This window comes from Oncorhynchus keta, chromosome 25 (assembly GCF_023373465.1).
Source record: "Oncorhynchus keta strain PuntledgeMale-10-30-2019 chromosome 25, Oket_V2, whole genome shotgun sequence".
Taxonomy (NCBI): Eukaryota; Metazoa; Chordata; class Actinopteri; order Salmoniformes; family Salmonidae; genus Oncorhynchus; species Oncorhynchus keta.
The window spans coordinates 43,290,805-43,313,070 of NC_068445.1; the positions used below are offsets into that span (position 1 = coordinate 43,290,805).

A 22,266-nucleotide genomic window follows, 5' to 3' on the forward strand; every position below is an offset into this window, starting at 1 on the left:
TGTGTGCTCTCCTTTTTTAACTTGCTATGTGTGTGTGTGTGTGTATATATATATGTATGTTGTTGTCATTGACAACCGTACTGTAGCCCTTTGTCATATGTATTGATTTAGTTTGGGATAGTCACTGACTTGTGAACACATCACACTGTGCTGCGTATTGTAGCAAATGACACTTAAGTCTTAACTATCAGTAGGAATATGTATAATCATATGCTGTTCAGCGAGTTGAACCTGCAGATCTATTGTTCTGGAGTACAGGCTAACAAAACAATGCTCATTTGAAGTGCTAATTGACTGTGTTGTCTGTTTTTTTTTTTCTTGTTCTGTCAAGATTGCTGGGACCTTGTTTAGTGTTAAAGCTACAGGTGACATAGACCCTGTCTGCCTCAGAGGATAAAGCTACAGGTGACATAGACCCTGTCTGCCTTAGAGGATAAAGCTACAGTCATGTCTTTAGTTGTTTGCCTGTTCTTTCTATTGAAGACCCTACTAGGGTTATGTGCAATGACAATGTTTTGTAAATGTGTTATATTTAACCTTTTTAAAGTTGTAGAATGACAAGCTTGTATTTTTCTCTATATTTATAAATACTACAGTACTACCCTTGAGCAGGTTCATACATGCGATGGTTGTCTGTTGGCACACAAGGATCGGGGGCGTGTAATGAGGAGCACCTCTGAGTAGGACTGCTGGATCTCGGATCAAGTCTCGCTGGTCCATATAATATTCATTGTACTCTAAAACTGACCCTAGATCAGTAATCCTACTCTGAAACGCTGTAAGAATACAGGCCCTTGTATTGGAAGTGTCTAAATTGTCGTAGGTCTTACTTTCTACGGTTTTGTACATTAACTCCAAGTTGTGGTAATAAAATAAATATTGGATAACAGAAGGATCTAAATGCTACATGACTTAGCCATTTTAATCTTAATAAAAATAAAGTTAAATTGCATTAGACAACAAAATTATGACAAAATAAATATTAACCAATGGGTTCCATAGGCAACTCCCAGCTGTTGTTTTAAGTATGTACAGTGGGGCAAAAAAGGTATTTAGTCAGCCACCAATTGTGCAAGTTCTCCCACTTAAAAAGATGAGAGGCCTGTAATTTTCATCATAGGTACACTTCAACTATGACAGACAAAATGAGAAGAAAAAAATCCAGAAAATCACTAGGATTTTTAATTTATTTGCAAATTATGGTGGAAAATAAGTATTTGGTCAATAAAAGTTTCTCAATACTTTGTTATATACCCTTTGTTGCCAATGACAGAGGTCAAATGTTTTCTGTAAGTCTTCACAAGGTTCACACACTGTTGCTGGTATTTTGGCCCATTCCTCCATGCAGATCTCCTCTAGAGCAGTTATGTTTTGGGGCTGTTGCTGGGCAACACGGACTTTCAACTCCCTCCAAAGATTTTCTATGGGGTTGAGATCTGGAGACTGGCTAGGCCACTCCAGGACCTTGAAATGCTTCTTACGAAGCCACTCCTTCGTTGCCCGGGCGGTGTGTTTGGGATCATTGTCATGCTGAAAGACCCAGCCACATTTCATCTTCGATGCCCTTGCTGATGGTAGGCTTTGTTATTTTGGTCCCAGCTCTCTGCAGGTCATTCACTAGGTCCCCCCGTGTGGTTCTGTGATTTTTGCTCACCGTTCTTGTGATCATTTTGACGCCACGGGGTGAGATCTTGCGTGGAGCCCCAGATCGAGGGAGATTATCAGTGGTCTTGTATGTCTTCCATTTCCTAATAATTGCTCCCACAGTTGATTTCTTCAAACCAAGCTGCTTCCCTATTGCAGATTCGGTCTACAATTTTGTTTCTGGTGTCCTTTGACAGCTCTTTGGTCTTGGCCATAGTGGAGTTTGGAGTGTGACTGTTTGAGGTTGTGGACAGGTGTCTTTTATACTGATAACAAGTTCAAACAGGTGCCATTAATACAGGTAACGAGTGGAGGACAGAGGAGCCTCTTAAAGAAGTTACAGGTCTGAGAGCCAGAAATCTTGCTTGTTTGTAGGTGACCAAATAGTTATTTTCCACCATAATTTGCAAATAAATTAATTAAAAATCCTACAGTGATTTTCTTTTCTCATTTTGTCTCATAGTTTAAGTGTACCTATGATGAAAATTACAGACCTCATCTTTTTAAGTGGGAGAACTTGCACAATTGGTGGCTGACTAAATACTTTTTTGCCCAACTGTATGATAGGTAAAGATCTTTAATTGTGTAACATTGGTTTTATAATTACCAGACAATGGAAGAGTTGATGCTGAAAGTGCATTTAATTTGAACAAACTGTTCTAATAAGTTGTACCTCTTTAGACTCACGTTCCCTTTATGAATGCATGGCTTGTTACCAAATCGACCAGAGAGTCTGTTTCAGGACTAAGAAGAGGTGGAAGTAGTCAGATATCGGTAGATTCCGTGTCACCACGTAGGAGAACAGTTGTGTTCTTCCTCTCATTCAAAAATTTGGGTTAAGGTAAAATAACAAATCACTTTTAAAATAGAACAGAATTTAATTTACTGACACCGTTGTAATGCTAAAAGTATAGAAACAAACCTAACATTGAAACGGTCTTAAATCATGAAGAAGAAGAAAAGCCATCTTTAAAACAGAACCAAAATCCCTTTCGTTCTAGTATTAAATGCAATAAAAAAGTACAAAACCAAAAACATTTATCGCTGTGCCTAAGTCGACTCTAAATGTAAAAATATGCATAGAAAAGGGTCTATGTAGGGTGAAATAATACAGTGGTAAATGCCTACTCTGAAACGACTCCTGTTGACACATTTGCTTCGCCAATGGTTTCCAAGGTACTGTGCAGTAGGGCAGAGCCATGCCCATATAAGGCTTTATGGTGCTAAATTAATCCAATCTTATTGGTAGATCTTGGAGGCCACTATATCTACACAAGTTTTTTTTTTTTTTTTGCAGCAACTCAACCAGTCGAAACACTGAGCTTGTTGTTTGTCACAGTGTGATCTTGAGTGAAACCGGTATCAATCGCCAATCCTGTTAAAATGTGTCGATGCGATGCAGCATAAAAGGCTTGTTAGAAAACAGGTACAGGCAGAAGTAGATGCATACCGAACCTGAAATAAATCATCCATACTCCACAGGTTTACGTTGGTTTTGTTAATCTCAATATCCAGTTACTAGCGTGTTAAAAAATATTTTTGAGAAGGGAAAAAAATTAAAAGTATTGGAAACACTTAAGAGAGTCGTTAGAGCCATTGCTGGTAGTTTCATTTGGCTGAAAAGATAATCAACTACCACATCACCGATCAAGCTGCCATCCTTTGGATGGGAATTTACCCCCCTGGGGACTGCATAGGCTTGGCGTAACACAGCGACGTGATTGAGATTGAGAAAGACGAGCACGAGTGGCGGGAAGACGAGTGAGACATTCACTGTTTGGTGGGGAAAGGAGCAGCTCCAAAAGGATCCAACTCCACGAGCTGAGATGGCTGCTGCTGCTGTCCAACCACCAGTTCTGTGAAGGGCACCGCCCCAAAGTCATCCATGATGTTCCCAACCCCCAGTGCCCCGTGGAGGGAGCTGGTCTGAGGCCTGCCATTGGCCGAAACTATGTCTGTCTTGCCGTCCATTAGACCTTGGCCCTGGTTTAGTCGGCTGCCATCTTGAGGCCCGAAAGGTTTGGCACCAAATGGGTCCAAGATGGCGTCAACCTCACTAGGAAGGCTAGGTAGGGAAGACCCTTTGTCTTTGTCGGTCATCGTTACGCTGCCGACGCTGATGTTCTCCTTGGAGTCTGAGGTGCTGAGGAACTCGTTGGAGCTCTGGGAGTCCCTCCTGCCGACCCTCTTGTGCCGGCGGACGCGCTCGGGGGTTCGGAAGCTGGGCTTGTTGCTCTTGCGGCCGCCGGTAGGCGTACCGTGGTGGCGCTTGCCGTTGCCGCCGCCGTCGGTGCTGCCAGAGAGCTTCCTCTGCCGCGAAGACAGCTTTTGGAGGCTGCGCTGCTTTAGCCTCTGCTGCTGGGGACTGGTCAAATCGTCGAAGGCTGGATGAAAGATGTCCTCGGCGCTCCTGGAGGTGGTTGGTGGCGGGGCCGTGGGGCCGGGCTGGAAGGGGGAGAAGCCGAATGGGTCGATAATCTCAGGGGACACCGGTGGGTTCTGACCCATAGAGATATCGCTGCTTCCAGTCTTGCCAGATTTCGAGAGGTTCCGGCTGAACGGAGCTTTTGTAAAGACATCAAACTCCTCCGTGGCTTGGCTGACCACGGCCTCCTGGCTCACCTGCCCGAAGGGAGCCGCGGAGAAGATGTCTGCTCTTTCTGTGGGGGACGCCACAGGGGGAAAGAAAGGCACCGCGCAAAACACATCGGCACCAAATATGTCCTTGATTCCACCACCACTAGGGGGAGCTCTAACAGCAGCCACACCGGGCGACTCAGAAGGTGTGATCTTGACCAGCGTGGCCTCCGACTCCCCGCTCTGACCTCCCTCGTGGGAGACAGTAGCTGCAGCAGCCACTGGCCCTCCTGTACCTCCTGGGAGCCTCTTTGAGCGTCCTCCCTTAGCTTTCCTGGGCTCGTAGTCCGAGTCGGAGCTGTGTTTGTCGTAATCCTCCTCGTCCTCCGAGTCCATTAACAGAGGCCTCTGGCCCAGCGTCTCCATTTCCTCCACATTTTCCAGTTCGTTGAAGAATTCTCCATGCTCTTGCTCGCTGTTCAGCCCTTCGTCCTCCTCCGGCTCGTCTTCCTCCTCGCTGCTCTTAGGGGAAGGAGGGTCCGACTCAAAGTCGCTGTCAGATTCGCCGCCCGGTGGTTTGCGGGTCGTCTGTGAGCCGCTGTCAGAGGGGTTTCTCCTCCTGCTTGGTTTGTGCTCCTTGGCAGGAGGTTGCTGTAGCTGTTCCTCAAGGGCTGGCTGGCCCACAGGGACAGGAGCAGCGGCTGGGATACTGAGCTCTTCAATCGGCTGATCTGTCATCAAACTAGAACCTGTGGGATTGAAGCAGACGAGAGAATGTTACAAAAGACGGAGAACTTGAAGATGTCAATTATATAATTACCGATAGCCTTTACACCCAAAGCTATATGTGACCATATACACACACACACATTGTATTATCTATATTTTCTTTAACATTTACTTTGGTGCATGGAATTAAGATCAATTTAGAAAATATTGCAATGTTAATACCAGCTGCAGCCAATGTCCTTGTTTGTGTAATTGTACATCATTGCCATTCCCAGAAAATTGCACTTCATAACACAGAAAGAAGATAAAAGTACAAAATCCTAAAACCTACTTTCAAGTTTAACAGATTTTCTGATTAAAATAATATGAAAATGTCAAAGAAGCCTATGTTCCAAAAAGAGAGAGATACAGAAGAACCACAACTTAATACAACAAGGGTTTAAGATGACAATAGATTACGCAGAGTAGATAAGGGATGGGGAGTGGGAGGGGACATTTTTAAGACTTGAAACATGATTATTGCTTTTTTAAATTCTAAATCGAGTAACGATGCTTCTTATTACGTAGCTTTTGCGAGCTGGAAGGGCTCAGAGAGAGGCTCCTGCTCCTCTGTAGAGAGAGGCAGCTTGTTGTACAAAATACACCCCCTGGACAGGAAGCTGGACAACGCTTCTTTAGAGCTTGTAAATTCTAATATCACTAGGATGTAGTATTAGTCAAATCTGGATTAACCCGACTGCTCTATCTGGGATTCTTCTGAGGTAACCTTGACGATCTCAGAATGATTTGAGAAAGCAAATCCCAACAGTTTGTTCCATTGTACTGGAGCAGAAGGCGCAGCAGAGGAGAATTATAGAAACTCATATGGTGCAGAAGCTGCTCTTTCTTTCTCTTTCTCAGAGGCCTAACTTGACCCCACTAACAACAGAAGGCTTAGGCGCAGCAGGAGAACCAACAAGATGTCTTATAAATCTTTAACAACAACAAAAATGTTTCATATTTTTTAACTCCGTAATTAAATGGAGCAATTTAAGAATTCTCTTTCTTTTGAAATTTCAACCCGTTGCCAATTACTCTTTTTCTACACGATCACACACCCTAATAGAAACCAAGTGTCTTTTTGAGAAAGACTAGGAGGTAACTGAATAGCATTTGTTCACTATGAATAAGTTAGTTGCGATAGTACGCCCGAACATAGCGCCCCCCCGCTGTGCAGACAGAAATGGAAATCTGTTAATATCTGAAAATCTCCAAACTGGCAGGACATGACAGATAGAGGATTAACCTAAACCATTGTTCTACAGTAATGAACAAAGCCAGCGATAAAGGAGGAGGAGGGCGGGTGGAAACAAGAGAGGAAAACTCATTTTCAGAGAGCTTAAAACGTGAATGATTTATAAATGTATTTAATAAATGATTAACTGTTAATATCCTAATTATAACTTAACAGTATGTAACTATTTTTTTTAAAAAGTTAACTTGATTCTAAAGTATTACGAAACAACTATTCTCGCAGGCTTTGTGTTTATGAGTGTTTGCGAAGCGAGGAAACCTTCTGAATCTGTTGGGACAAACCTGTCGCTATGACAACATGTCATAATCTAATAATAATAATAATAATCTAATCTCCCACCTCAGTGGAACATCTTTTAATCCCCCCCCCCCCCCCAAAAAAAAAAAATTAAGATTGCAACCTGGAGAGAAACACGTTTATTTTCTGATGTTCTTTCTTCTTCTTTTTTTTAAACAGACATGCGGATGACACGGCCAAACACAGACCTTGTTAAACGTGGCGTTAACAACAATGTACATGAATGATGTAAGCTTGTCAGGGACAGCAAAGGGTCGAGCTCCACTGTACATGGGGCTGGGTCTAATTGAAACGGCAGAAAGACGTGTTCTATAATGCTTGCATGTGTTATCCTCTGGGATTTGTATTTTAACTTTAACCCCCCCCCCAAAAAAAATGAATCAAATCAAATGAGTCTGGCAGTGGGCTGAGGAACTCAGGACCATTCTGGTACCGTCAGGACATGGCCGCCCACCGGATTACCCAGAATTCTCTTCTGGCTGGCATGGGATGGCATCTGCTCCATCCTCTGCTCACGATCTTACACCACCACCACCACCACGCATGAGGATGGCATCTGCTCCTTCCTCTATCTAATGTAATGTCCTGCATGTTTAAGGTAATATCCTGTAATGTAATGTCCTGTAAGGTGTAATGTAATGTCCTGTAAGGTGTAATGTAATGTCCTATAAGGTGTAATGTAATGTCCTGTAAGGTGTAATGTAATGTCCTGTAAGGTGTAATGTAATGTCCTGTAAGGTGTAATGTAATGTCCTGTATGTTTAAGGTAATATCCTGTAATGTAATGTCCTATAAGGTGTAATGTAATGTCCTGTAATGTCCTATAATGTCATGTCCTGTAATGTAATGTCCTATAATGTGTAATGTAATGTCCTGTAATGTGCTGTGTCCTGTCATGTCCTGTATGTGTGATGTAATGTCCTGTCCTGTATGTGTCATATCCTGTAATGTTTATGTATAACTGCTGACTGCTGCTACCTTGAACAAATCTCTCTTGCAAAAAAAAAAGATTTGAACTCAAATGAGTCTCACCACCACCACTACTAAGATGTACTCAACCAGCGACAAGATTCTTCCCAGGATCCCACAGGGACAGTTTTCATTACGTAATGAAAACACTTATGTCACCGTATATTCTCGCAGAATGAGATGGACTTAAGCAGTTTTCACTTGATAATACGTGGGGTTAAAATGTCTTGTTACTGGGGTTTATAAAGCATCTCAGATTTCTGATCTAGGATCAGTTTAGCCTTTTAGATCTGAATGAAGAGACTGCTAGGACACAGGTAAGCGCTTCAACCTTGATCGTACACGTCGATCCAGAGCATCCCAAACATGCTCAATGGATGATAGGTCTGGTGAGTATGTAGGCCATGAAAGAACTGGGACATTTTCAGATTCCAGGAATTGTGTACAGATCCTTGCGACATGGGGCCGTGCATTATCATGCTGAAACATGAGGTGATGGAGGCGGATGAATGGCACGACAACAATGGGCCTCAGGATCTCCTCACGGTATATCTGTGAATTCAAATTGCCTTCGATGAAATGCAAATTGTGTTAGTTGTCTGTAGCTTATACCTGCCCATACCATAACCCCACCACCACCATGGGGCATTCTGTTCACAACGTTAACACTTGCCCACACGAATCCATATACATGATCTGCGGTTATGCAGCCGGTTGGACGTATTGCCAAATTCTTTCATTCAATTATTTGGCAACAGGTCTGGTGGACATTTCTGCAGTCAGCATGCCAATCGCACACTCCCTCAAAGCTTGAGACATCTGTGACATTGTGTCGTGTGACAAAACTGCACATTTTAGAGCGGCCTTTAAAATTGTCCCCAGCACAAGGCGCACCTGTGTAATGGTCATGCTATGCCACACCTGTCAGGTGGATGGATAATCTTGGCAAAGGAGAAATGCTCAGTAACAGAGATGTAAACAAATTTGTGCACAAAATGAGAGAAATTAGCTTTTTTCTTTGTGTGCATATGGAAAATGTCTGGCATCTTTTATTTCAGCTCATGAAACATGGGACACATTGCGACTGACTTTTTCCCAAACGGAACGAGAGAACCCCCCACCTCCCTACAGTATTACAAATCAGACGTCACAGTCCTTGACATTCTCAATCATTGCTATAATACACCTCACTCACCTAACGTAATTAAATTGAATATTCTATTTTTTATTCACCTTTATTTTAGCAGGGAAATGCCATTGAGACCAACGCCTCTTTTTTCAAGGGAGCCTTACATGTTCACAAAGCATACAAAATGTACAACATTTACATTTAATACTATTGTTATAGGATTTAGAGGCCGAAGGAAGGCCACTGGCATTAATTAACCAACTGAAAAATGTCATTTATCGCATTTTATCAATGGCAATTTGAATGCACAGACATTTGAATGCCTGCATACTCAGACACCCATTGAGCAGGTTTGGGTCGACGTGTACGACAGCATGATCCAGTTCCCGCCAATATCCAGCAAATTCGCACAGCCATTGAAGAGGAGTGGGTCAACATTCCACAGCCCACAACCATCAGCCTAATCAACTCTACGAGAAGGAGATTGTGTCGCGCTGCGTGACGCAAATGAGTCACACCCGAACTGGTTTTCTAATACCTTCAACAACAACAAAAAAGTATCTGACCAATCAATCCCTAGATCAGGGTTTAACACATGTATTTTCATTGACTGATTTCCTGATATGAGCTGTAAGTCAGGAAAATATTTTCGATTGTTAACACGTGGCATTATATAGTTTTGTTCAGTATATAAAATGTATTTTGCACAACTAACTAGAGCCCTTTATATATTTGTTTTTGGGATCCACTTCGTAAACGTAATTAGCCTAAATGACACGCGAGTGGAGAAAAGACAGTCTTATTTACAAGCATTTCCCATCCATGTTTCCTTGATGAACTTTGACCTTTTTTCCCAAAAGAAGGTGAGAGAGAGGATGTGAGCACATCTAATTGAGATAAGGCCTGGGCGGTAGAGAGGTCTATTAGAATGTAATTATGTGGGAAGGTGTACTGGAATTACTGGAGAAAAAAAAAGAGTCACATTTAAAAAGTATATTATATCAAATCTAATTAGCCAACAAAAATAAATCCACAAATCTAGTTGGAACTGAGGTGAATTTAGATGAATAGGCTAAATCATAGAAAAGACTAGTTGTATTGGACAGAAACTAAATGCCTTAAGCATGTTACCGTCGGGGGTGCATATTTCACTGGAATGTGATACAAAAAGAGGCAGAGGTGTGCTTTAGGACCACAAGGACGCCTCCGAGCTGCAGGGAAGGCTGTTTGGAGTGTTTATCAGACTGGACACATAAATATAATGCCCCCCCACTCACACACTTCTAAAACCAAAGTTGCATCCCTGGTTACAGTCATGTATTAAACATATTAGTCAAGCAGACATGGGGCGGCAGGGTAGCCTAGTGGTAAGAGCGTTGGACTAGTAACCGAAAGGTTGCAAGTTCATATCCCCGAGCTGACATGGTACAAATCTGTTCCTCTGCCCCTGAACAAGGCAGTCATTGAAAATAAGAATTTGTTCCTAACTGACTTGCCTGGTTAAATAAAGGTAAAATAAATAATACAAATCAGCAAACACAGTTTGATCTCAATGAGGATTGTGTCAGGATATTTTCACTTGGACTTTGCAATCAGATTGGATTTTTAACCGCCATTCTACAACTGATTAAACATCAAAGCTGGGATTTACCCAGTACATGTTCTCCACTCTGAGGTTGAGAGAGAGACAGTGAGCTGCTTATGGTTTAATATTCACCTGTTTACCTTTTTTAAAAAGCACAGTCCAGTTTATATAACATGTTGGTTAAGGATTCCCCAAAGCACAATACTGTATGTATTGGAAAGTATTCAGACTCCTGGACTTCTTCCACATTTTTGTTATGTTAGTTTTACTCAAATGAATTAAATAAATACAAATCCTCAGCAATCTACACACAATAACCTTTTTTCTGCTTTGTCATAATGTGGTAAGAAGTTTTTGCAAATGTATAACAAATTAAAAAAAAATGAAATACCTTATTTACATAAGTATTCAGACCCTTTGCTATGATACTTGAAATTGAGCTCAGGTGCATCCTGTTTCCATTGATCACCCTTGAGATGTTTCAACAACTTGATTGGAGTCCACCTGTGGTAAATTCATTTGATTGGACGTGATTTGTAAAGGCACACACCTGTCTATATAAAAGGTACCACAGTTGACAGTGCATGTCAGAGCAAAAACCAAGCCATGAGGTCGAAGGAATTGTCTGTAGAGCCCCGAGACAGGATTGTGTCGAGGCACAGATCTGGGGAAGAGTACCAAAACATTTCTGCAGCATTGAAGGTCCCCAAGAACACAGTGGCCTCCATCATTCTCAAATGGAAGAAGTTTGGAACCACCAAGACTCTCCCTAGAGCTGGCCACACAGCCAAACTGAGCAATCAGGAGAGAAAGGCCTTGGTCAGGGAGGTGACCAAGACCCAGATGGTCACTCTGACAGAGCTCTAGAGTTCCTCTGTGGAGATGGGAGAACATTCCAGAAGGAAAACCATCTCTGCAGAACTCCACCAATCAGGCCTTTATGGTAGAGTGGCCAGACGGAAGCCAATCCTCAGTAAAAAGGCACATGACAGACCGCTTGGAGTTTGCCAAAAGGCACCTAGACTCTCAGACCATGAGAAACAAGATTCTCTGGTCTGATGAAACTAAGATTGAACTCTTTGGTCGAATGCCAAGCGTCACATCTGGAGGAAACCTGGCACCATCCCTAATGTGAAGCATGGTGGTGGCAACATCATGCTGTGGGGATGTTTTTCAGCGACAGGGACTGGGAGACTAGTGAGGATCAAGGGAAAGATGAGCAGAGTAAAGTACAGAGAGATCCTTGATGAATACCTGCTCCACAGCGCTCAGGACCTCAGACTGAGGCGAAGGTTCACCTTCCAACAGGACAACGACCCTAAGCACACAGCCAAGACAACGCAGGAGTGGCTTCGGGACGAGTCCTTGAGTGGCCCAGCCAGAGCCCGGACTTGAACCCGATCTAACATCTCTGTAGAGACCTGAAAATAGCTGTGCAGCGACACTCCCCATCCAACCTGACAGAGCTTGAGAGGATCTGCAGAGAGGAATGGGAGAAACTCCCCAAATACAGGTGTGCCAAGCTTCTAGCGTTAAACTCAAGGAGACTCGAGGCTGTAATCACTGCCAAAGGTGCTTCTAACAAAATATTGAGTGAAGGGTCTGAATACTTACGTCAATGTGATCGTTTAAAAAAAATGTTTTTATAAATTAGCAAAAGTTTCTAAAAACCTTTTTTTGCTTTGTCATTATGGAGTATTGTGATGTCATTATGGGGTATTGTGATGTCATTATGGGGTATTGTGATGTCATTATGGGGTATAGTCTGTAGATTGATGAGGGAAAATAACAATTCAATACTTTTTTTGGAATCCGGCTGTAACGTAACAAAATGTGGACAAAGTCCAGGGGTCTGAATACTTTCCAGAAGGCACCGGCATAACATATTGGTTAAGGATTCTCAATACCCAAAACATAAGTGTTGCTTCAATTCATTATCAGAACAAATGTCTGTCAGTTTTTTTGTTAGTCATTCAGGAGGTGCAGAGACCCACAAAGACAGCCATGTTAATCTGAGAAACATCTTGGTGTAAAGGTGGGCAGATAATACCACTCAGAAACCTACAAACACCTCATCGTTTGGCATCTATCTACTCATTGTAAAAGCCATCAATAAAACAAACCCCCAAAAAATGTATATTGCTTTTGAATAATGTTTTTATTTATCACCATTAAGCATTTGTATATATATATATATTTTTTAAAAATCAAAAAAACATTCACAGTATGGTACAAGATCATTTACATAGTTTGTCTGTTGGAAAAACAGATATTTTTTAATATTTTTAATTTTTATATACAACTTATGCATCTTAACGCAGTATACTTTCCTTTCCCAGGAGAGGCAGCATACAAACAACCTGCTTAACCAACAGTTCTGACATTCCTACAATAACCGGTGTTTCACAGGAACAAAAAGTTGTTATGAACATCTATCTGTATGTTGATGACGATGTTCTAAAGCAACCAAAATATAAAAACGATGAAGGTTTGAGGCTGTCTTCACCACAGTAACAAAGGGCTAGGAAGTGAAACCAATGGCCCAAAATCAAAGAATTAACATTTGTAAATAAGAACAAAATATATCAATGTCAACAACACAACATATTCAATACTGTTTTCGAACACTGCTGGGAGGTCTTAAAACCATCCAAACTTTTCACTACCATTTCCTGTTCGTCTTGAACTTGATCATCAGTGTAATTAATGGCTCAAGTCATTCTTGTAATTAAATGGCTTTTTTTCTTTCTTCTTTCTAATTGTACAAAATAACAGATCAAACAAGTATGGCTGTTGAATCAGAAATCTGTCCACCAATACACTATTTGAACAAGATGTTTCTGAGTATGACTGTCTTGCATTAAAACATGGAAACAAAATAACAGAAGTTAAATAATTGTACACTTATTATTAGTTTATCAAAATAGTCAAGAGTACAGAGCTCTTAAATTGACAATGTAATGCAACAGAATGACTGGGGTATTGAGGAATCCAGCAATTCCCTTCTCCCCTTGTTAATGGTTAAACTTACCTTTGGAAAATAAATAAAAATATATGGAGATGTTATCAAGGCATGAAAGCAGCTTATTACTGTATAGGCAAGTGTGCATAACTGAAGCCTGCTGCTGTCAGACCTAGAAGTGGAGACTCCAGGCCTGCTGCTATCAGACCTAGAAGTGGAGACTCCACGCCTGCTGCTGTCAGACCTAGAAGTGGAGATTCTAGACCTGCTGCTATCAGACCTAGAAGTGGAGACTCCAGGCCTGCTGCTATCAGACCTAGAAGTGGAGACTCCACGCCTGCTGCTATCAGACCTAGAAGTGGAGACTCCACGCCTGCTGCTATCAGACCTAGAAGTGGAGACTCCAGGCCTGCTGCTATCAGACCTAGAAGTGGAGACTCCAGGCCTGCTGCTATCAGACCTAGAAGTGGAGACTCCAGGCCTGCTGCTATCAGACCTAGAAGTGGAGACTCCACGCCTGCTGCTATCAGACCTAGAAGTGGAGACTCCAGGCCTGCTGCTATCAGACCTAGAAGTGGAGACTCCAGGCCTGCTGCTATCAGACCTAGAAGTGGAGACTCCAGGCCTGCTGCTATCAGACCTAGAAGTGGAGACTCCAGGCCTGCTGCTATCAGACCTAGAAGTGGAGACTCCACGCCTGCTGCTATCAGACCTAGAAGTGGCAGCAGGACCAGATGTAGGGTTGTATGCTATACTACATCACCACCCAAATATAGGTGCAGCTTCATGCACATCTTTAATGAGAGCACGTTGAAATGGTTAGTAGATACAAACTTCAGAGATGAATTGGTTGGAACATTTTGTCATAAGTCCCTGAAAGTCCCTTCAGACTGAAAGTCCCTTCTTCAGACTTCAGACTAGACAACCAAAGAAAATATGAATGACCTTGACAACATTGTCTATGGCACAAATACATACATAAAATCAAGGCTGTTTGTACATTTGTCACCAAATGTTGTCATTCCAGCCTTTTGGGATGACTTCAACCGTATGTTGGGGCTCCATTTCTAAAATTACGGTCCCTTCTGAGCGTCCCATAACCTTAATCAGTGGTCAAGTACTTTCACGCAGCTGTTTTCGGTTTTTGGTTGTTCCTTAGCTCAGCTATACCTTGAACTACAATGTTATACTAAGTCAGTGAGACATGGGATACATATTTCCATTTTGATATATTGGCAGAAAGTCTGACTTATAGTCAGGACTTCAGTTTGCTCTAAGTTACTATAAAAATCACTTAACTGAAGTCATTCTGGGATTTTATTGTCATACTCTAGTTAACATATTTTAATATATGGGCACCGCTGACTGTTATACCACAACAAAAAGTTCATTTAGCTACCATTAAAAAAAGAAGAAGAAGAATGGTCACAGTGACATTCTTACGATAATTTCTTAAGATACATTTTAGTTATACATTTCTTGTAATAATGAATCGTTTTGGGGTGTGGGCGGCAGCTAGAATAGTTGTCTGTAGTAAAGTGCACAGTACAACCCAAAAGGGACGTGACATTTTGGAAATAAACTTATTACGCCAACCCAAGGTGGTGGAGCTTTTGAGATTTAAGGATATATCAATATGCTAGTTTCAAATGGACTCAATAAGCAAAATCAAAAATATATATATATATTTTACGGCTAAATGACCACACATTCTTTGACTGCTGGTTTGTGACTAAATCATGAAATCATTACTGCACCATCATATACAGTGAGGTCTGAAATTGACACATAAATTACAAATGTAAAATAAGTCAATACTGAGCTATATTGGAGAATTACATTTATTTTATACTCGTACAATTTTAGGATATTTTTGCCAAAAAAAAAAAATCTGTTTTCCTCAATTGCTCAGAGAAAAAAAAAAACTACTTTTTTTTTTTTCAACGAGTAATACTTTTTTCAGTCTCGAAAAGCGAGGGGTCAAAATGATTGATGGATGCGCCCTCCAATTAAATCCACACGTTCTCAAATGGGTTTCAAGCCCGGAGCGTGAGATGGCCATAGCAAAATGTTGATTTGTGTGGCCAATTAACAACTTGTGTTGGATGGATTTTGATGTTGTTTTCTTGGGGTCATTGTATTACTGGAAGATCCACTTATGGCCAAGTTTCAGCCTCCTGGCAGAATTAGATTCAAATAATATTATTTATTCATTTTATAGTCATTAAATTGCTCATCTTTATCGAGGGTGTCAATCATTTGTAATAATATATAATAATATAATGCCATTTAGCAGACGCTTTTATCCAATGTGCATACATTCTACGTATGGGTGGTCCCGGGAATCGAACCCACTACCCTGGCGTTACAAGCGCCATGCTCTACCAACTGAGCTACAGAAGGACCACAATAGGCCGTCATTGTAAATATGAATTTGTTCTTAACTGACTTGCCTCGTTAAATAAAATAAAAGTTTAGATTATTTAATTTTAGATTATTTAAATTTGGGACCCCACTATACATCCTACTGTTCACTAACGAGATGTGCTGTTTGGTTCTCTTAAGTGTAACCTGGGAAACCTATTCCCATTTGAGCATTGAGATTGAGACCATTTACACCAAAAGACTGCAATTACTCACCAGGGTCTGTATTTCACAAAGCGTCTCAAAGTAGGAATGCTGATCTAGGATCAGTGTAGCCTTTCAGATCATAATGAATAATGGGGGGTAGTAGTACAGTGAGTGTGGTTGGAGGTTTAAGGGGGTGGACAGTGAGTGTGGTTGGGGGTTTAAGGGGGGCAGAATAGTGAGTGTGGTTGGGGGTTTAAGGGTGGGGTAGTATAGTGAGTGGGTTGGGGGTTTAAGGGGGAAAGAATAGTGAGTGTGGTTGGGGGTTTAAGGGGGGAGAACAGTGAGTGTTGGTTGGGGTTTAAGGGGGTGAACAGTGAGTGTGGTTGGGGGTTTAAGGGGGTGGAACAGTGAGTGTGGTTGGGGGTTTAAGGGGGGCAGAATAGTGAGTGTGGTTGGGGGTTTAAGGGGGGCAGAATAGTGAGTGTGGTTGGGGGTTTAAGGGTGGGGTAGTATAGTGAGTGTGGTTGGGGGTTTAAGGGTGGGGCAGTATAGTGAGTGTGGTTGGGGGTTTAAGGGGGAAGAATAGTGAGTGTGGTTGGGGGTTTAAGGGAGGGAAGAATAGTGAGTGTGGTTGGGGGTTTAAGGGTGGTGTAGTATAGTGAATGTGGTTGGGGGTTTAAGGGTGGGGTAGTATAGTGAGTGTGGTTGGGGGTTTAAGGGTAGGGTAGTATAGTGAGTGTGGTTGGGGGTTTAAGGGTGGGGCAGAATAGTGAGTGTGGTTGGGGGTTTAAGGGTGGGGTAGTATAGTGAGTGTGGTTGGGGGTTTAAGGGTAGGGAGTATAGTGAGTGGGTTGGGGGTTTAAGGGTAGGGGAGTATAGTGAGTGTGGTTGGGGGTTTAAGGGTGGGGCAGAATAGTGAGTGTGGTTGGGGGTTTAAGGGGGAAGAATAGTGAGTGTGGTTGGGGGTTTAAGGGGGAAGAATAGTGAGTGTGGTTGGGGGTTTAAGAGTTGAGTTTGGCAGGGGAGAAATGAAGACAGGAGAGTTCCAAACTGAAGTGTTGGGTCCTGTTGGGGCGCGGCGAGACGGGGTTGGGAGAGGGGCCTCCATTAAGACTTGCCTGCACTAGCCAGGAAGGGGGCGGAGCCAAACAGGTATTCAGGGAGGAGGGGCTTGGCGGTTGCGGCGGAGGTGATTGGCTGCAGCGGTCGGTCTGCCTCCATGCTAGTGGTTCTCTCCACGGGTTTACCTGCTCGGGCAGATAGGGGATCGTTAAGACACAGGAAATTCCAATTCTATTTTTTTTTTTACTAGCCATCAAATTAACATGAGACATAAATAATTGTCTTTGGAATCAGGAGTGCATTTAGTGAAATATAAGAACGTTTGCAGATCGAAAAGTAACAAATCGAGACAGAATATTAAACATATTAATATATTGACAAATGGCAACTAAAGAGCAGGAACCTTTTGTCTATTAATATATATTTTACATGTCAGTCATTTAGCAGAAGCTCTTCTCCAGAGCGACTATCCGTTGTGAGTGCAGACATGTTCCCTGTGGGAATCAAACCCAGGTGGAACAGTAACGAAAGGTGAAGAAGGTAAAAGATGGGGCACTTGCTGGGGGACGGTAAAAGACGGGGCACTTGCTGGGGGACGGTAAAAGACGGGGCACTTGCTGGGGGACTGTAAAAGACGGGGCACTTGCTGGGGGACTGTAAAAGACGGGGCACTTGCTGGGGGACTGTAAAAGACGGGGCACTTGCTGGGGGACTGTAAAAGACGGGGCACTTGCTGGGGGACTGTAAAAGACGGGGCACTTGCTGGGGACTTTAAAAGACGGGGCACTGCTGAGGGACTGTAAAAGACGGGGCACTTGCTGGGGACTGTAAAGACGGGGCACTTGCTGGGGGACTGTAAAAGACGGGGCACTTGCTGGGGGACTGTAAAAGATGGGGCACTTGCTGGGGGACGGTAAAAGACGGGGCACTTGCTGGGGGACTGTAAAAGACGGGGCACTTGCTGGGGGACTGTAAAAGATGGGGCACTTGCTGGGGGACTGTAAAAGATGGGGCACTTGCTGGGGGACTGTAAAAGATGGGGCACTTGCTGGGGGACTGTAAAAGATGGGGCACTTGCTGGGGGACTGTAAAAGATGGGGCACTTGCTGGGGGACTGTAAAAGATGGGGCACTTGCTGGGGGAAGGTAAAAGACGGGGCACTTGCTGGGGGAGGGGGACTGTAAAAGACGGGGCACTTGCTGGGGACAGTAAAGACGGGGCACTTGCTTGCTCTGAGGAGGTCGAACTCGCGGTCCAGAAGTTCCTCCTCCGTCAGTTTGGAGAAGTTGTCCTCTCCGAAGGGGTTCCAGCGGGACATGTCAGGAGGGTGGCTCTGGGGGGTGACCAGGCTCTGGGGGGTGACCAGGCTCTGGGGTTGGGTCCGGGGGGGAGGGGTGGTCACCTTTAGGTCCACCAGAGGGTTTCTACTGGGGAGAGGGGAACAGAGGGGAACAGAGGGGAACAGAGAGGAACAGAGGGAAACAGAGGGAAACAGAGGGAACAGAGGGGAACAGAGGGAAACAGAGGGGAACAGAGGGGAACAGAGGGGAACAGAGGGGAACAGAGGGGAACAGAGGGGAACAGAGGGGAACAGAGGGGAACAGGGGGGAACAGAGAGGAAGATATGAAGTGGGGCAGGCTAATGATCACCATAGACTGAGATGCTTTATGATGTGCTGTATTACTTGTGGTGTCTGTGCTACTGACAGACATTACAGGCACATAAATATTGGGGTATGAAATGACTGAGGGATGTTACCTGGTGTATAGAGTCTCAACAGGGGAAGGTGTTACCTGGTGTATAGAGTCTCAACAGGGGAAGGTATTGCCTGGTGTATAGAGTCTCAACAGGGGAAGGTGTTACCTGGTGTATAGAGTCTCAACAGGGGAAGGTGTTACCTGGTGTATAGAGTCTCAACAGGGGAAGGTGTTACCTGGTGTATAGAGTCTCAACAGGGGAAGGTGTTACCTGGTGTATAGAGTCTCAACAGGGGAAGGTGTTACCTGGTGTATAGAGTCTCAACAGGGGAAGGTGTTACCTGGTGTATAGAGTCTCAACAGGGGAAGGTGTTACCTGGTGTATAGAGCCTCAACAGGGGAAGGTGTTACCTGGTGTATAGAGTCTCAACAGGGGAAGGTGTTACCTGGTGTATAGAGTCTCAACAGGGGAAGGTGTTACCTGGTGTATAGTCTCAACAGGGGAAGGTGTTACCTGGTGTATAGAGCCTCAACAGGGGAAGGTGTTACCTGGTGTATAGAGCCTCAACAGGGGAAGGTGTTACCTGGTGTATAGAGTCTCAACAGGGGAAGGTGTTACCTGGTGTATAGAGTCTCAACAGGGGAAGGTGTTACCTGGTGTATAGAGTCTCAACAGGGGAAGGTGTTACCTGGTGTATAGAGTCTCAACAGGGGAAGGTGTTACCTGGTGTATAGAGCCTCAACAGGGGAAGGTGTTACCTGGTGTATAGAGTCTCAACAGGGGAAGGTGTTACCTGGTGTATAGAGTCTCAACAGGGGAAGGTGTTACCTGGTGTATAGAGTCTCAACAGGGGAAGGTGTTACCTGGTGTATAGAGTCTCAACAGGGGAAGGTGTTACCTGGTGTATAGAGTCTCAACAGGGGAAGGTGTTACCTGGTGTATAGAGTCTCAACAGGGGAAGGTGTTACCTGGTGTATAGAGTCTCAACAGGGGAAGGTGTTACCTGGTGTATAGAGCCTCAACAGGGGAAGGTGTTACCTGGTGTATAGAGTCTCAACAGGGGAAGGTGTTACCTGGTGTATAGAGTCTCAACAGGGAAGGTGTTACCTGGTGTAGAGTCTCAACAGGGGAAGGTGTTACCTGGTGTATAGAGTCTCAACAGGGGAAGGTGTTACCTGGTGTATAGAGTCTCAACAGGGGAAGGTGTCACATTTCCAGCACCAGCCCCGATTGCCACGACCCCAGGGCTGACCCCAGATCCAGCCGGGTTAAAAGAGCCTCTAGCCTCTAGCCTCTGGAACTCTAGCGGGGAGGTCACAGTGGGCTGCTGGGTGGAATGCTGTTGATGTTGTAGCTGTTGTTGTTGTAGTAGTTGTTGTTGTTGTTGTTGTTGTTGATGGAGTTGTAGTTGCTGTTGCTGCTGCTGTGCAAAGGCCTGGTGGTACTGGTGCATCTGACAGGGGAGGGGAACGAGGTAACAGTGATGTCACGTTGACGATGAGAGAGACATGATTACAGACACAGTGAATCTGTGATGGACAGGATCAGACAATAGGACTGTCAGTAATAGAGACTTATATTAAAAGGTTGATTATGGCTTGACAGTGACGAAACGCAAAATGTATGGGATAAGTGATATTTCCTAAAACACTCGCTAAAGTGACTACAACGGACGAGAGAGAGCCTGATTTCCTCTGTGTAATTACTTCATATGTCACAATTTAACACAGTCACACAGTGAACCGGTGGCGCTTTACCCTCCCCTCTCCTCTCCTCCCCCTCTCCTCTCCCCCTCCTCACCTCTTCCCCCCTCCCCTCCCCCTCCTCACCTCTTCCCCCCCCCCTCCCCTCTCCTCCCCCCTCCTCACCTCTTCCCCCTCCTCTCCCCTCTCCCCCTCCTCTCCCTCTCCCCTCTCCTCTCCCTCTCCTCTCCCCTCCCTCTCCCCTCTCCCTCCCCCTCTCCTCTCCCCTCCCCTCCCCTCTCCCCTCCTCCTCCTCCTCCTCTCCCCTCTCCCCTGATAACCGTGTGGACAGAGCAGATTGCTGCTGAAATTAAAACAGATGGTAACCGGTGGAAAACGAGCTAAAACCGACTCTGCCTTTACAGTACGTATTTGGATGACTGGTTGTTGGCGACGGTTGACTACTGAGGGTACGTAAATATGAACGGTAGGATATTTTTGGATGAAGTCACTGCTCTGAACCCTTTACGTTTTGGCAGAGGTCTGTTCAGCGAGGGAGATGCCAGTGAGTGTTTGGAGAAGGAACTTGATTTTTGGGGGATATATTTGACACAGAATGAAATAGCCAGCTGTTTCCAGCGTCCTGTCACACTGTGCACGTTCTTGCGCTCCTAAACAGGAGAGTTTTGTTTCCCTCAACAGAGCGTTATCTCGTCCAGCGTCCTGTCACACTGTGCACGTTCTTGCGCTCCTAAACAGGAGAGTTTCGTTTCCCTCAACAGAGCGTTATCTCGTCCAGCGTCCTGTCACACTGTGCACGTTCTTGCGCTCCTAAACAAGAGTTTAGTTTCCCTCAACAGAGCGTTATCTCGTCCAGCGTCCTGTCACACTGTGCACGTTCTTGCGCTCCTAAACAGGAGAGTTTCGTTTCCCTCAACAGAGCGTTATCTCGTCCAGCGTCCTGTCACACTGTGCACGTTCTTGCGCTCCTAAACAAGAGAGTTTAGTTTCCCTCAACAGAGCGTTATCTCGTCCAGCGTTCAGTATAGTTCCAGGTACATTTATATCTTATTGGCAGTCGTTTCTGCATGAAATAAAACCGAGGGAGGTTTCAGTGTGTGGTCACCCAGCTTTTTCTTGGTACACCTTGCAGTTCATCTGCAACTTACAGGATTTGTGTTCAATATGTCTAAACTACAGCTCTTACCACGGCTGAGTAGTGGCTGAGTAGTGGGCCTGTTGTTGATGTGACGTGGCTGAGTAGTGGCTGAGTAGTGGGCCTGTTGTTACACGGCTGAGTAGTGGGCCTGTTGTTACACGGCTGACTAGTGGGCCTGTTGTTACACGGCTGACTAGTGGGCCTGTTGTTACACGATGACTAGTGGGCCTGTTGTTGATGTTGTTACACGGCTGAGTAGTGGGCCTGTTGTTACACGGCTGAGTAGTGGGCCTGTTGTTGATGTGACATGGCTGAGTAGTGGGCCTGTTGTTGATGTGACATGGCTGAGTAGTGGGCCTGTTGTTGATGTTGTTACATGGCTGGGTAGTGGGCCTGTTGTTGATGTTGTTACATGGCTGAGTAGTGGGCCTGTTGTTGATGTTGTTACACGGCTGAGTAGTGGGCCTGTTGTTACACGGCTGAGTAGTGGGCCTGTTGTTGATGTGACATGGCTGAGTAGTGGGCCTGTTGTTGATGTGACATGGCTGAGTAGTGGGCCTGTTGTTGATGTGACATGGCTGAGTAGTGGGCCTGTTGTTGATGTTGTTACATGGCTGGGTAGTGGGCCTGTTGTTGATGTTGTTACATGGCTGAGTAGTGGGCCTGTTGTTGATGTGACACGGCTGAGTAGTGGGCCTGTTGTTGATGTTGTTACATGGCTGAGTAGTGGGCCTGTTGTTGATGTGACACGGCTGAGTAGTGGGCCTGTTGTTGATGTGACGTGGCTGAGTAGTGGGCCTGTTGTTGATGTTGTTACATGGCTGAGTAGTGGGCCTGTTGTTGATGTGACATGGCTGAGTAGTGGGCCTGTTGTTGATGTGACGTGGCTGAGTAGTGGGCCTGTTGT

General features: G+C 44.4%; 1 protein-coding gene and 2 long non-coding RNA genes across 20 annotated transcripts in view; 1 reads left to right on the forward strand and 2 right to left on the reverse strand.

The window, feature by feature from the left end:
- Positions 1-2,307: 2,307 nt before the first annotated feature.
- LOC118382289 (BMP-2-inducible protein kinase-like) overlaps positions 2,308-22,266 on the reverse strand; it is a 103,396-nt gene continuing 83,437 nt past the window's right edge. Inside the window, exons 13-16 of one of the 2 annotated variants that reach the window (XM_052479689.1) lie at positions 19,694-19,971; positions 18,047-18,243; positions 16,876-17,004; positions 2,308-4,970 (exon numbers count right to left, since the gene is read on the reverse strand). In XM_052479689.1, the coding sequence (XP_052335649.1) occupies positions 3,415-4,970; positions 16,876-17,004; positions 18,047-18,243; positions 19,694-19,971 (2,160 nt within the window). In that variant the 3' untranslated portion in view covers positions 2,308-3,414. Of the gene's footprint in view, positions 4,971-16,875; positions 17,005-18,046; positions 18,247-19,693; positions 19,972-22,266 lie in introns of both variants that reach the window. The other variant, XM_052479688.1, reaches the window with a different exon arrangement.
- On the reverse strand, positions 12,364-15,906 carry LOC118381660 (uncharacterized). Of its 2 annotated transcripts, none has more exons than XR_008079480.1 (2): positions 13,719-15,906; positions 12,364-13,646 (listed from the first exon to the last, which is right to left on the reverse strand). It is a non-coding gene; the product is annotated as an uncharacterized LOC118381660 (long non-coding RNA). The 2 variants fall into 2 exon arrangements; XR_008079479.1 differs by having other exon boundaries at positions 12,364-13,682.
- On the forward strand, positions 18,258-19,803 carry LOC127911819 (uncharacterized). 16 transcript variants are annotated; one of them, XR_008079496.1, is made up of 5 exons: positions 18,258-18,641; positions 18,677-18,991; positions 19,025-19,059; positions 19,130-19,234; positions 19,270-19,609. It is a non-coding gene; the product is annotated as an uncharacterized LOC127911819 (long non-coding RNA). The 16 variants fall into 16 exon arrangements; XR_008079484.1 differs by lacking the exon at positions 19,025-19,059 and having other exon boundaries at positions 18,264-18,641; positions 18,677-18,886; positions 18,922-18,991; positions 19,095-19,234; XR_008079487.1 differs by lacking the exon at positions 19,025-19,059 and adding an exon at positions 19,687-19,803 and having other exon boundaries at positions 18,268-18,641; positions 19,095-19,234; positions 19,270-19,549.